The sequence below is a fragment of the Rhinoderma darwinii genome, chromosome 5 (assembly GCF_050947455.1).
Source record: "Rhinoderma darwinii isolate aRhiDar2 chromosome 5, aRhiDar2.hap1, whole genome shotgun sequence".
Lineage (NCBI taxonomy): Eukaryota > Metazoa > Chordata > Amphibia > Anura > Rhinodermatidae > Rhinoderma > Rhinoderma darwinii.
Window position 1 is genome coordinate 81,445,159 of NC_134691.1, and position 15,808 is coordinate 81,460,966.

General features: G+C 42.9%; 1 protein-coding gene across 1 annotated transcript in view; it reads left to right on the top strand.

Moving 5' to 3' along the window:
• CA8 (carbonic anhydrase 8) overlaps positions 1–15,808 on the top strand; it is an 88,426-nt gene that overhangs the window by 60,599 nt on the left and 12,019 nt on the right. Inside the window, exons 6-7 of the mRNA XM_075826206.1 lie at positions 907–955; positions 9,566–9,678. Coding sequence (XP_075682321.1) covers positions 907–955; positions 9,566–9,678 — 162 coding nt within the window. The remainder of the gene's footprint in view (positions 1–906; positions 956–9,565; positions 9,679–15,808) is intronic.

Sequence of the window (15,808 nt, forward strand, 5' to 3'; positions counted from 1 at the left end):
CATAGTAATATATTGCATAACAATAGTCATTGGGTCATGCTTGGACCATGTAAACGAACTGATCTAAGTGCTGCCATTGCCAGAAGAGACCCTGGACACAACAAAATATGGATAATTCTACCCTTAGGGACATGGATATGGAGACACAAGTAGATTTGACTACCGCTGTGGATGTTTTTTTAACCACTTCAATCTAGATTATGCAGGATATATTACACAGTCAAGGGTATAATCTACAGTTTAACATCCTAGTAACTGAAGGAAATTGCTTCCCGCATTAAATAAGTAGGAGCAGTGAACTGTTGCTGGCAGATGACAGGCACCTGTAGAAGAGACGGCAATGATGAAACATGCTTAATAAATTATCACTGCTAAGTAATCACAGTCTAATTCCTAAAATGTTTGGTACATTGGGTGGGCATATTCTTGTTACACCCTGTGCATCAACACCATCATTGACAGAATCCAGTTTTTCCTGATTGATGGTGATTTAGTCTATGAATCAATTTTACAGGAAAAGTCTATGTACAGGGAGCCACATCTGCCTACAACATAGAAGGAATGATGCATATTTTATTAAATGAGTTTATGCTTTTTTTTTTTTATGTATGAGGCATTTGCTTTTTCTAAATTCTACTCTTGAGAATGTTCTACTTGCCACATGAAGTTTCACACAAAGTAAAGTTCCGGCTATTTTTGTTCTGTATCCTTGTAATAAAACAGATGAATAATTTGTCCTTGTTATCCTGGAAGCTAAAAAGATAAAGAAGACTGCAAACAGCATAATTAGCAAGATTATGAAGAAAAACGTCCTTCAATTCAAGGACTACAAAATGTAATGGTGACAGCTGGACGTCCAACTTGATTTTTTTCTATTCTAAACTTTTAGTTTTATTTCATTTACAGGGAAAATCTAAAACAATACCATGTTTTAACCCCAACACATTATTACCAGGTAAGCCTGCCTTACTAATTGCGATAATATTTCAAAAGTTATTAAAAAAATATGTTTCAAAAAGTAAAATAATGTAAATTTGTTAATTATTTTCTTGAAATTTCTAGCAAATACAGTTTATTCTTTATTCTTATCAAAAAATATAAACCACAAACGAGTGCAGAAGATATTTCATTGGTAACATTTTCAATTAACGCTCCCCCATATGGTATACCATATAGCACCTAAATAATACAATGAAGTACTGTTCAAATAACCATATCATACAGTGCCAAAATAACATTGCTGTAAAGTGCCCAAATAACAAAGGCAGAATATCGCCTAAATAACACTTTCCAACCAATAAACTAGGGAATGGAGCTGGATCCATGCCATACATTATGTTTAGACACCAAGTGGGGAATTAAGGGTACAAGCTCCAGGTGCCCAAGCCATCAGGGTCAGTGGTGCCCCATTTAATTGTGATAAATGTGGCACCCTGTGCAACTGCACAGGTTGCACACCCCTAAGACCAGCCCTGGAGAGTGGTCATTCTATAATAGCTAAGTTGTTGAGATTCCTGCTGTAGGATGAACCCATCAGCAAGAGTTACATATTATCCTCCTGAATCAAAAGGACTTCCTGCATTTTATTGCTGTCACACCACAATTTGCCAGAGCTAAAACGGAACGAGGGGAAACTTAAAAATTAAGGTCATCATTTTAAAAAAACAGTAGTTAAAGCATTAATCGCCACTACATATATAATTCATACAAATCTCTGATCACTACGTATTCATCAATTCCTATATGTGTTTGGACTTATGCCATAGCTTACATTCTGTAACGTCCATAGTCGCTGACCACGAACTCCTTCCATCCAGTCGACGCTCTTCTCTCCAGAGATGTCTGCACATGCGGCCGTCCTGTTCCACAGTGACCACCAGGGTGCGCTCGCGAGCTCAGTCCAGACTTAAGAAGCCAAAGTGCACACAGGTGGGAGATTGAGCTGATTGCTCCCAGAGCACCCTGGGCTATAGGAAGAGCTGTGCCACTCCCTGCAATGCCTGAGCCTTTTTGTCTACCCTAGTCTGTCTAAGCAAATGGTCTCCTAGTGTTTCCCAGTTCCCAGTATTTCACGTTCCTGCCACCTGTAACCTGTATCCCGTGCTATCCTGGTCAAGCACCATGTTGAGCTGAAGTCGTGCTGTGCTGTGTACCATGCCTGTCCTGCTCCACCACGCCTGGAGCCTGCCTGCTGCCTAATCCCAGCCAAGCCTGTCTTGCTACTGTCTGAGCTACCACAGGTACACTATATGAACTATAGTACGGTCCAGTGGGTCCACATACCCAACGTGACAGTAGGCTCAGGCCATTGACCCCACTGGTCAATCCAAGACCATGATGATGTCACAAGAGATACGGACTGATATGCTTGACCTCCAGTCTGAACAGGACCAACTCCTCCAGACCTTGAACATTATTGCAGGTCGGCTGGAGGTGCAAGCTGACGATCCTCCTACTACACTTCCTGGCAGTACTGATCCTCTGACTACACCTCCTGGCAGTGCTGAGCCCAGATTTTCTTTGCCAGTTCCTGACCGCTATGATGGAGACGCAAGGACCTGCCGTGGATTTTTGAACCAGTGCCAGATCCACTTTAGCCTGTATGCAAGGGCATTTTCGTCTGATGGCACAAGGGTTGCTTTTATCGTCTCTCTCCTCACTGACAGGGCCCTTGCATGGGCGAATCCTATCTGGGAGAGACAAGGACCAGAGACCCGTGACTTCCAGTGGTTCCTCCGGACATTTCGCACAGTGTTTGAGGAGCCTGGACGAGTCTCGTCTGCAGCCGCCTCCTTGCTGAACCTATGCCAGGGAGACCCCTCCGTGGGCGAGTACGCCATCCACTTCCGCACCCTGGCGGGAGAACTGTTGTGGAACAATGAGGTCCTGGTGGCTACATTCTGGTAGGGACTGTCTCCTAAGATTAAGGATGAGCTTACCGTCCGAGATCTACCGTCTACCCTGGATGACCTCATCCTTCTGGCCGCCCGGATTCATATAAGGATCCGAGAACGGCTCCAAGAAACTCGTTGGGAGAAAGGACTCCCTAGACTGGCCCCTACTTTGCAGCAACACCTGCTGTCCTCAGATGCCGATCCTCTTAAGGAGTCTGTGAGGATGGACCAGTTTAAGCTATCTACCCAGGAGAGACAACGCAGACGCATCTCGGGACTCTGTCTATATTGCGGCCTCAGAGGCCATCTTGTGGGTCTGTGTTCCCAAAAGCCCCATAGCCTAGGGTTGGTGGGAGAGACAACCTTGGGTAAAGAAGGACTTTCATCTAAATTGTCCATTCCCATGACCATAGTGTCTGGTGAGAAAACGCATCAGGTCTCTGCGTATTTGGACTCTGGATCCACTGCTAATTTCATTCGTAGAGACCTGGAGGATCTTCTCCAATTGCCCACTACCCCTCTGGAGAGGCCGTTGATGGTTGCATCTGTAAATGGACTACCTGTGCCAGACCCAATTATAGCTGTGACCAAGCTGCTGAGGCTTCAAGTGGGAGCCCTCCACTCCGAGCTCCTCTCGTTCTTTGTCCTGCCCAAGGCCGTCAACCCCGTGTTGCTGAGTCTGCGTTGGCTCCGACTGCATGCCCCAGTCCTGGACTGGAATTCTGGAGAGGTTCTCCAGTGGGCCCCGAGTGTCTCAACCGTTGCCTGGTACAGATTAGTTCGGCTCAGCCTCCTCTGCCTCGGTCCTTGGCAGGATTGCCTGGTAATTATTCTGCATTTTCGGACGTCTATAGCAAGAAAGAGGCGGACACGCTGCCCCCACACCGGGCGTATGACTGTCCTATTGACCTAGTTTCTGGTGCTTCCCATTCCAGTGGTAGGGTATATCCTCTCTCCTTGCCAGAGACTCTGTCCATGTCCGCCTATGCTAAAGAGAACTTGCAGAGGGGCCTCATACGGAAGTCTTCCTCCTCGGCAGGAGCCGGGTTCTTCTTCATCAAGAAAAGGATGGTTCTCTGCGTCCTTGCATCGACTATATAGGTCTCAACCAGATCATGGTGAAAAATAGGTATCCGTTGCCATTGATCTCTGAACTGTTTGATCGTATACGTGGTATCAAGATTTTTTTCTAAACTAGACCTGCGTGGGGCTTACAACCTAATCCGGATTCGCCGGGGTGACGAATGGAAAACTGCATTTAACACCTGTCACGGACACTATGAATATCTAGTAATGCCCTTCGGCCTGTGTAATGCTCCAGCGGTCTTCCAGGAGTTCGATAATGACAACTTCCGCGACCTCCTCTATGTTTGTGTTGTGGTCTATCTTGATGACACCTTGATTTTTTCTCCAGATCCAATGACTCATCGGAGACATGTCCGTCAAGTTTTGCTGCGGTTGAGGGAGAATCACCTGTACGCTAAGTTGGAGAAGTGCGTGTTTGAGAAAGATGCTCTACCCTTCCTGGGCTACATCATCTCGCATCAAGGTCTCAAGATGGATCCTGAAAAAGTAAAGTCCGTTCTGAAATGGCCACGCCCTCAAGGCTTGAGGGCCATACAGCGCTTCCTGGGATTCGCCAATTTCTACAGACAGTTCATTCCAAACTTCTCCTCACTGACATTTCCTATCTCTCACCTCACCAAGAAAGGCATGAACGCCAAGGTGTGGACTCCAGAAGCAGAGTCCACATTTAATAGCCTGAAGAGTGCCTTCACGTCATCCTGTATCCTCCATCATCCTGTAATGATGGGGGTAAGGAAACAGACAAGTGAGCCCTAATCTACCCGCCACTCAGTCCCTGCCTACTTGCAACGACCCGCCCTAGGCGACGGGGTACAACTGGGCGACGGTCCCTACGCTCAATAAGTGCACGACAGACAAACAGACAAGGGTACACAGAAGCAAGGGAAAAGGGGCAGTTGCCCACGGCAACACCGTGAGCAACAAGAGTGGTGAACGAGCCGAGTCAAACCAGGAGTGTACGAGGTACCAAACGCAGAGCAGGAGAGTAGTGAACAAGCCGAGTCAAACCAGGAGTGTACGAGGTACCAAAAGCAGAGCAGGAGAGTAGTCAGTAAGCCAGGGTCAATATGAAGCAGGGTCAAATAGTTCAAGAAGCTGCAGCAGGGCCAGGAAACCAAACGAGAAGAATCACAAACAAGGAGGAACAGGAAAGGCAGGTATAAATAGACAGAGGGCGGGAGCTAGCTCCGTCTGGCCAGGCTGTGATAGGCTCTCCCACTCCTAAGCCTGCCATCCTGAGTGGTGGAAGATGGAGTCAGTCTCACAGACATAGAAGCAGGTGCAGACTGATTACCTATGGGCGTAGATACAGAAGCTGTGCCTGGCAGATCCTTAACACATCCAGATGTTTCTCTACAGTTCTTGTTGGAGGTGGACGCCACCTCTGTCGGTGCTGGTGCACTCCTGTTCCAGAGAGGTTCCAAGGGCAAGTCAATGGTATGTGGCTATTACTCTAAGCTCTCCTCTTCCGCAGAACGCAACTACTCGATTGGGGATCGGGAGTTACTGGCCATCAAATTGACTCTGGAGGAGTGGAGACTTCTATTAGAGGGCGCAATTCATCCTATCTTGATATTTACGGACCACAAGAACCTCACTTATCTCCAGACGGCCCAACGACTGAATCCTCGTCAGGCCAGGTGGTCGCTGTTCTTTGCTCCAGTTTGAGCTCCACTACCGTCCGGCCGACAAGAATGTGAGGGCCTTGTCCAGGTCATTCGAGACAGAGGACACTATGGAGTCTCCACAGAGTATCATTAACCCATCCTGCATCATCCCTGTCAACCGTCTGCAAGTTAGAGACATTTCCCCGGGGAGGATTTTTGTGCATCTGGCAGACAGAAGAAGAATCCTCCGCTGGGGACACAGTTCCAAACTGGCAGGTCATGCGGGCGCCCGTAAGACCCGAGACCTGATTGCTTGTCAGTTCTGGTGGCCCACGCTGCCCAAAGATATTATGGACTTTGTCTCCTCCTGCATGGTGTGTGCAGCAAATAAGGTTGCCCACTCCAAACCGGCGGGCCTGCTCCAGCCGTTGCCTGTGCCCGATGCCTCCTGGCAACATATTGCTATGGACATTGTCACGGACCTGCCTCTCTCTGCTGGTTGCAGTACGGTCTGGGTGGTGGTGGACCGATTCTCCAAAATGGCTCATTTCGTTCCACTGACCGACCTACCGTCCGCTTCCCGACTGGCCAATCTCTTCGTCCAACACATCTTCCGTCTGCACGGCTTGCCTCTACATATTGTGTCGGATCGGGGAGTTCAGTTCACCTCTAAGTTCTGGAGAGCCCTCTGCGTACTCCTCGGGGTGAAGTTGGACTATTCCTCTGCCTACCATCCCCAGTCCAATGGTCAAGTCGCGAGAATAAACCAGATTATGGAGAACTATCTATGACACTTTATCTCCAGGCAGCATGATGACTGTGTGCAGCTGCTTCCTTGGGCTGAGTTCTCCTACAACAACCACACTAGTGAGTCCACCGCTAAGAGTCCATTCTTCATTGTCTATGGCCAACACCCTCGTATACCTGTTTCCACTACGTCCCAGGTGCCTGCAGTTGACTTTGCTTTCAGGGACTTTCTACAGATCTGGCAGCAGACTCGATCTTCTATTCTGCTGGTGGTCGACCGTATGAAGAGAAAGGCAGACACAAGCAGACGACAGCCTCCCCAGTACCTTCCAGGTACTAAGGTCTGGCTGTCCTCTAGGAATATCTGGCTGAGGGTGCCATTGTACAAGTTTGCTCCCAGGTTCCTTGGACCATTCGAGATTTTGCAACAAATCAACCCTGGTTCCTACAAGCTTCGGCTGCCTCCTACTCTCAAGATCCCCAACTCCTTCCACGTCTCCCTGCTGAAGCCGGTGATCTTGAACCGCTACTCCAAGACTTCCACTCCTGCAGTGGCTCCCAGCGGTTCATCAGAGACTTTTGAGGTTATGGAGATACTGTAAACTAAAAAAGTAAGAGGAAGAACCTTTTATTTAGTAGATTAGAAGTTGTTTGGTCCAGAAGAGAGGTCCTGGGAGTCATAAGAGAATCTCAATGCTCCTACCCTCATTAAGAGGTTTCTCTCTCGTTCTGGTCCCAAGAGGAGGGGGCATAAGAGGGGGATACTGTAATGTCCGTGGTCGCTGACCACAAACTCCTTCCATCCAGTCCATGCCCTTCTCTCCAGAGATGTCTGCACATGGGGCCGTCCTGTTCCACAGTGACCACCAGGGTATGCTCGCGAGCTCAGTCCAGACTTAAGGAGCCAAAGCGCACACAGGTGGGAGATTGAGGTGATTGCTCCCGGAACACCCTCGGCTATGAGAAGGGCTGTGTCACTCCCTGCCATGCCTGAGCCTTTTTGTCTTCCCTAGTCTGTCTAAGCAAATGGTCTCTTAGTGTTTCCAAGTTCCCAGTGTTTCCCGTTCCTGCCACCTGTAACCTGTATCCTGTGCTATCCTGGTCAAGTACCGTGTTGAGCTGAAGTCGTGCTGTGCTGTGTACCACGCCTGTCCTGCTACATCACGCCTGGAGCCTGCCTGCTGCCTAGTCCCAGCCAAGCCTGTCTTGCTACTGTCTGAGCTACCACAGGTACACTATACGAACTATAGACTGTAACCCGTGTCCTGTTGGCCAGCTGCCATACCGTCAAGGCGGTACAGTCCAGTGGTTCCACATACCCAACGTGACACATTCTCAAGTTTACCTGTGGGTTTGAAAAGTAGGCTTCTTTCAAATGTGCAGTAACACACAGCCCAAACACACAAATTCAAGAAATGGTAAAAATCATATGTAGCTTAGCTTCACCTACTAGAACATTAGAGAAAGGGAAATGGGAAATTGGCGCTTGCACTGTTACAATGGTTATATATTGATACATCCGATGTTACAAAACTACAATCTATTCTCTGTGTTATAAAAACAGACATGTCTCTACTTTTGGACTTTTCTTAATTTTGTGCCAAATAATGGATGAACTTGATGTAACAAGCAAAAAATGTTGATTACTAAAATGAAACATATTTACACATAGAAGGTCGTCCACTAATGTCAAATTGTGGAGCGATACAATTTTTGTTTTATTGATAGGCATACATCAACCTAGAGTTTTTAAATGTCATCATCTTATAGCACTGACTTTTACATTTTTACCAAACTGGAAAAAGACAATGATGTAAAGAGGGTAAGTCTGGGCTTTTGCAACTCCGTGTATTTTTTATTTTTTTTGCTTCTGTAAGCAGCCTGGAATGTTAAACCAAATTGGGCATTTCACCTTCAGGACCCCCTTTTCCTAAAACTTCAGTTTGTGTCTTGATACCTTGCTGGTACTAGAACTAGTGCATGGAGATTCTCAAGTAACTAATTCTCTAGGTAACAGTGGTGGAACCAAGGCAGCAAGATGTAGTGGAGCGATTGGTTGCCAGTAACAACAGAAGTCTTGAACTCATTTAGCCAATTCATGATAAACCAATCTAGTGCAGTGCCTCTGCATATAGAAAGTACAAGCCTGGGTCAGAATGGTGAAGTATGGCAGCCAAAACACAGTACTGGGGGTACAAACTAGTAAACAAAGTCAAACTACCTAAAGTTAAGAAACAGAGAAGGTCAGCAGGCCAGACGAGGCACAGAGAGGCCCCAAACAGTGTAGTACAATAAATCCAGTCTAACATGAAGTATACAATGAGGTGGTATAAACAGTGTATAAGCAAAGTACATGGAATTTACCACTAGAACTGGCCCCAGACAGTTTTAAATACAGTGCCATCTTCTCTGGTTGGTTAAGTAGCCATAAACACTGCACATGCGCTACCTGGCAACATGTCAGTGGTAACGGTGAGGTGCAGACATCAGCGGAGAGCATCTAGGTTCATTTTTACAGTTTTAGATAGTATAAAAAGCTTTTTCTCTCTTGGAATAGGAAAATATGTTGAGTTGTTCCAAGTTATTTGTGCCCGGTTAATTCTGGAATTTTGCATCTTTGAGGTAGTGGTACTAGGGGTCAATGAGGTAAATGGCATGAAATACTTTAGAAAAGAACTCTATATAACAATAGTAGCCAAATATATCTATGAACACATATCATCCATATTAGCAATTTTAAGCTGCAAACATTTTGCACTAAATTAATAAGCTCCACTGACATAACATTAAAGAAGACCAATTGCCTGTGATAATACCCTGGCAACAGATTCCTGACATAACTTTAGGAAACTTCAGTAGTCCAGACTATGTAAAAGAGAAAACCCTCAGCCAAGGTCACCTCATTTAATTATTAAAGGCTTGGTTGGAATGTTTATATAATCTCCCGAGCTGAGAAATTGCTGGGAGATCTTGTTCCCTATTAAGAAATGGTAAACGGGTTGGTGTTTTTTTTTTTTATATTTTACTCATTGATGTTACATTTCCATATTGGAACAGTAATGCTTCATTTTAATTACAACATAAGCATAACTACTACTGAGATGCTCTGTCATTTTATCATTTGAAAGTAACAACACAAAAGAAAATACACAAATAGCCACAAATGTATTTTCATTGTACTTTTAGTGTGCAGCGGTGTTTACTATTTATGGCATTTTATTTTAAAACCAGATCCCCTACTCCGTGACTACTGGGTGTATGAAGGCTCCCTTACAATGCCCCCATGTAGTGAAGGTGTTACATGGATATTGTTTAGATATCCTTTGACAGTGTCTCAAACTCAGGTGAGTACTTTTCATTTTTACTTTCATGCTACTCTAAATAAAGAAAAATATATTTTTTCCCTACTACATGCTCTTATTGTTGTATACTTTTGACACTGGATAATTTCTGATCTTTAACCCGATTTTCCAAAAGCCATAACTTTTTTTTCCCCATCGATATAGCCATATGATGGTTTGTTTTTTGCAGGAAGTGTTGTAGATTTTGATGGCACCATTTATTGTACCATATAATGTATTGGGAAACTGGAAAAAACGTCTTTGTGGAATGGGGAAAAAACTGTGATTTCTCCATTTTTTGGGGGTTTAGCTTTTACGGCATTCACTGTGTGGTATAACCAACATGTTAACTTTATTCTGCGGGTCAATAAGATTACATTTTTTTTATGTTTTACTACTTTTACAAAGATTGTTAAAAATAAAACTTGTTTTGTGTTGCCTTATTCTGAGAGACTTATTTTTTTTTTCCGTTAATTGAGTGGTGTGAGGGCTCATTTTTTAGCTGTTGTTTTCTATTGGTACTATTTTGGAGTAGATGAGATTGTTCGATCACTTTTTATTCTCTTTTTTTGTGGGAGATGAAATTACCGAAAAACAGTGGTTCTACATTTAAATATTATTATTTTTTTACAGCGTTCAGTTATAGTTTGGACTTTTACAGATGTTTTGATACCACTTATGTTAGGTGTTTTTTTACATTGCGTTTGGGGAAAAATGGTAAAAGAGGTTTTTTTTTAACTTTTAATTTATTTATATATTGAAAAAACTTTATTTAATTAAAGTCCGGAAAAGGCTGCAGGGCATGGTAGCATATTTAGGTCACGCAGACTGCTCACAGTAGCATGAGAAACATGCCGCCTGGCATTGTCCTGTTTAAAAACAGCTTCTGGGACACTTTGGGGAAATGGCCGTACCACTGGTTCCATGACCACATCAACGTAACGCCAAGCTGTTAGTGTACCTGAAATGAAAACTAGAGGGGTCCGAATTCTGTACATTATGCCACCCCACACCATAATCCTGGGTGTAGCACCAATGTGACATTCCCTAGCGAAGGCCTCTTCATGGCGTTGCCCACGTGGTCTCCAGACCAATTGCCGCCTATCATTGTGTCCGAGACAAAAGCGGGACTCATCGCTGAAGAGGATAGACCTCCAATCCAGCCTCCATTGCTGTCTTGCTTTGCACCATGAAATCCTTTAAGAGTGGTGGTGTGTGGTCAATGGAACACCTGTAGCTTAATTTATGGCTCGTAGCCCAATGTCGTGCAAATGCCTTCCTTTTATTTGTGTCAACACTGGTTGCCACCCTAGGCTTGGGATGTGGCTTCTAGTTTCACTTGCATTACAGAATGGATCACTGTGCACCATTCTTCCAATCAGACGATCCTCTGGAAGTCATTCCCGTTCGTTGTTGTTCTCCCAACCTCCAGGATGTGCAAAGTTGAGCAGTGCTGACATCTCGGTCCAGGCGTGTAGCGATCTGCCGGAGTGATAAACCAAGGTCTCTCTTTTCAAGGATTCTGTCCCTCTCAGTTTGCGATAAGTGGCGATAACTGGCACATCGACTAACAGGAGGAGTCATCGCACAATCATCCCACACCACTTGATCCGATTTTTGAGGTTTCATGTGGCTAAAAAACTTTGCTTTCAATCTAGCTTCTATGCCCCTTCCACATGCCATAGATTGGAGCTAGGTGCTTGAAAATTGGATCATTTGCAGATCTTAGCGACACCTGCTATTTCCTCGATTTGCATAACCATATGGCTTTCCGTTCTTGGTATTGCAATTTTAATGTTGAAGAGTGTATATACAGGGTGGGCCATTTATATGGATACACCTAAATAAAATAGGAATGGTTGGTGATATTAACTTCCTGTTTGTGGCACATTATTATATGGGAGGGGGGAAACTTTTCAAGCTGGGTGTTGACCATGGTGGCCATTTTGAAGTCGGCCATTTTGTATCCAACTTTAGTTTTTTCAATGGGAAGAGGGTCATGTGACACATCAAATTTATCGAGAACTTCACAAGAAAAACAATGGTGTGCTTGGTTTTAACGTTACTTTATTCTTTCATGAGTTATTTACAAGTTTCTGACCACTTATAAAATGTGTTCAAAGTGCTGCCCATTGTGTTGGATTGTCAATGCAACCCTCTTCTCCCACTCTTCACACACTGATAGCAACACCGCAGAAGAAATGCTAGCACAGGCTACCAGTATCCGTAGTTTCAGTTGCTGCACATCTCGTATCTTCACAGCATAGACAATTGCCTTCAGATGACCCCAAAGATAAAAGTCTAAGGGGGTCAGATCGGGAGGCATTTCTTCTGCGGTGTTGCTATCAGTGTGTGAAGAGTGGGAGAAGAGGGTTGCATTGACAATCCAACACAATGGGCAGCACTTTGAACACATTTTATAAGTGGTCAGAAACTTGTAAATAACTCATGAAAGAATAAAGTAACGTTAAAACCAAGCACACCATTGTTTTTCTTGTGAAATTCTCGATAAGTTTGATGTGTCACATGACCCTCTTGGGTTCTAACCAAAAAATTCCCATTGGTATTTATCCAGTGAAACACATGACCCTCTTCCCATTGAAAAAACTAAAGTTGGATACAAAATGGCCAACTTCAAAATGGTCAACACCCAGCTTGAAAAGTTTCCCCCCTCCCATATACTAATGTGCCACAAACAGGAAGTTAATATCACCAACCATTCCCATTTTATTTAGGTGTATCCATATAAATGGCCCACCCTGTACACTATATGGACAAAAGTATTACGACACACCTTTTAATCACAGAATTCAGGCATTTCATTCAGCCCCATTGCCACAGATGTATAAAATCCAGCTCCTAGCCATGCAGTCGCCTTTACAAACATATCAACAAAAATGTATCTTAAGCACCTATCATACCACCAGATATAATTATCAATAATCAATGATCCAAAAATATACCTGATGCTTAAATAATCTCAAATAAACAGCAAGAGTACCAAAATATATCTTTATTGTCCCAATAGGGAGAACATTACCCACAAAATACAAACATTTAAAATACAGATAATTTAAAAACACCCCGGATAGGAATGTCCACCGTATCCCATAGAAATGGTCATACTATATACCATATAGCGATAAGGAAATGTATAATCCTAGTACAGATTCCCCCAGGAGATCAGAAGTCTAGAATGATCAACTGGGTAGGCGTAGAAACCTCATATAACCCATATGTGGGAGTGCAGAGGCAAATCTGTATCAAAAAAATGAGCACTTAATTACCTGGGGTGGACATGATGAAAAGAAGACCTAATCCGGGGAACACCTCGACGCGCGTTTCGCTTCCTTCGTCAGGAGGTGAAGTATGCTAGATGCTTCCTCCCTTAAGTACACCTCAAATGAGGTGATGTTAATCGGCGCATGACAGGTCACGCCCATCTCCAAGTGCCAGACCATCCGCGTCAAGTCCGGAAGTCGTACCTGGAAACCAGGACTCGTTCTCGGATCTGAAGACAACTTCCGATCTGACACCTAGGAGACAGCGCGACCCGCATGCGCACCCATCACGTACCAAGTGAGTAAATCACAAAGCATACTTACGATAGAGGAAAAAGTGTCATTTTGTAATATCGGTTCAGAAAAGCCAGAACTTTAATATACCATTATGCTCTTCACGGTGTATTCCCCAATATGTCAATATTCGTATAGACAGGATACTTAAATAAATATCACATCAATATCAAATTAATATCAAATCAATTGACTATACACATATTACAGTACTATCTCAAACTTAAAGGTATACATACAAGAAATTCATATATACATCAAACCATTACCAAAAAAGAAAACAATATAAATACATATAAAAATTATTACATATAGTTATAGTTATATAAAAATAAGAAAATTATCCCCCCAAAAATAGAAAAATCTAATAATATATATATCTATACATAGGAGGCCCTAAGACCAATAACCTAAAAATTAGTACTAAGAATATATAAAGTGCAACAAATACGTTAATAGATACATGAAAGCCCAACCAGATCGGAACCTCCACCTGCAAACAGGAATAGCGAGCTCCGATCCAGATGAGCATCCAGGAATCAAATAAAATAATAATAAATATATATATAAGAATATTAGTGACACTAACCCATAACTGTAAGAAGTATAAACAATATATCAATATATCATCCATGCAGTGAAGTTCAGAGTACAGACTAGTACATAAATAATCGAATTAATACAAAATATCAATATAATTGACCCACAATATTTACACATAATCCACATATGAACTCTCCATGTATACACCCAAATTATTCCAAATACGAGTAGATATAGACAAAACAAACAAAATCATATAAACACGATGACAGAAAAATTAATAAATAATTAATAATAAAAATTATAAAATATATATATATATGCATCAACCCAATACATCAAGGTTAACAGTGCACCTGCGTATATATATCTCCTAGAATATCCATATTATATTATACACCAAGATGAGAATGAAAGTCAATACATACATGCATATATATATATATATATCATTACATCAATAACTCATATCATCCCTATCCAGCGAAATACACACGTATATAGTATAGAACACCATGTATATTTTTCAAAAATTTATCATCATACAGCATATATAGACATAAACACCGATCCAAATACTTCAAAATCTTCAATATGTTCTCCTTTTCAAAAATCCGATAATCCGACACTAGCAACAAATAACAAATAAAAACAGCGTAAGTCCAAATACAGAATATTCACAAAAAAGATGCGAAACTTTGTGTTTCGTTCAAGCCCCTTGGGGACAATGTGTCTAGAGTAACAATCCATTTCATTTCCTTTCTAAGAAGGTTTTTAACCATGTCCCCCCCACGATTACCAGCATAAATACGGTCAATTCCCTTTATTTTCAGCAGTCTCCAGTTACTCCCATGAAACTCCTTAAAATGCCTTGCAAGAGGCTTACTCCTGTCACCAAAAAGGATGTCATCATCTCCAATTTGTTTATGCTGAATACCTTTGATATCCCTGATGTGTTCCATTACACGCATTTTCAACTCCCTTGAGGTCATCCCAATGTAGATCTTATTACAAGGACAACAGGCATGGTAGATGACGTTCCTGGTGTTGCAGTTTACAAAATGCACAATTTTGTACACTTTAGTGCAATCTGAGCCAGAGAATGAGTCAGTTCTCTCCATTACGTGACACGCTCCACATTTTCCGCATGACACGTTACCCCACCTAGGCCCTCGAGATTCAAACAAATATTTATTGGATATGGAAGGGACATAATGACTCCTAACTAAAATATCACGGAGATTAGGACTCCGACGTGGTGTCATAGATGGAAAAGGGGTAATGATTCTGGATAGACGTTTGTCTGTTTTTAAGATAGACCAATGCTTGTCAAAGATCCCTCGCATGATGTTCCATTGTTTATTGTATCCTGATATGTATCTTACCGCATTATCCGGCCCTTTTCTTCCCTTCAACTGGGGTTTGAGTAGATCGGTTTTGGTCTTGGTTTTAGCGTATTCATATTCACGTTTTACTTCCGATTTTTCATATCCTCTATTAAGAAACCTGTTCATCAGATCCTTGGATCGATGCTCAAACACATCCTCAGTAGAGCAAATCCTCCTAGCTCGGAGGAATTGCCCTCTTGGGATGGCCCTAATGATGTGTCTAGGGTGGGAGGAGTCAGCCGTTAGATAGGAATTCACAGAAGTGGATTTTCTAAAAATATCGGTGTTAAGCTTACCGTCAGCCTCTACCTTTATCTTTAGGTCCAGGAAATCGAGTTCAGTTTTACTGTACTTGCTTGTCAATTTAATACCCATTTCATTAATATTCAGATAATTAAGAAATAGGTTGAGCTCATCCTCAGTACCCTGCCAAATAAACAAGACATCATCAATAAAACGCCTCCACGACAAAACCTGCCGCTCACCACAGTAATCACCATTGGTTATCACAGATCTTTCCCAAAATCCCATAAAAAGATTTGCATAGGATGGGGCACAAGTTGCCCCCATCGCGGTGCCTCGATTTTGTAGATAATACTTATCTTTAAAGATGAAAAAATTATGTCT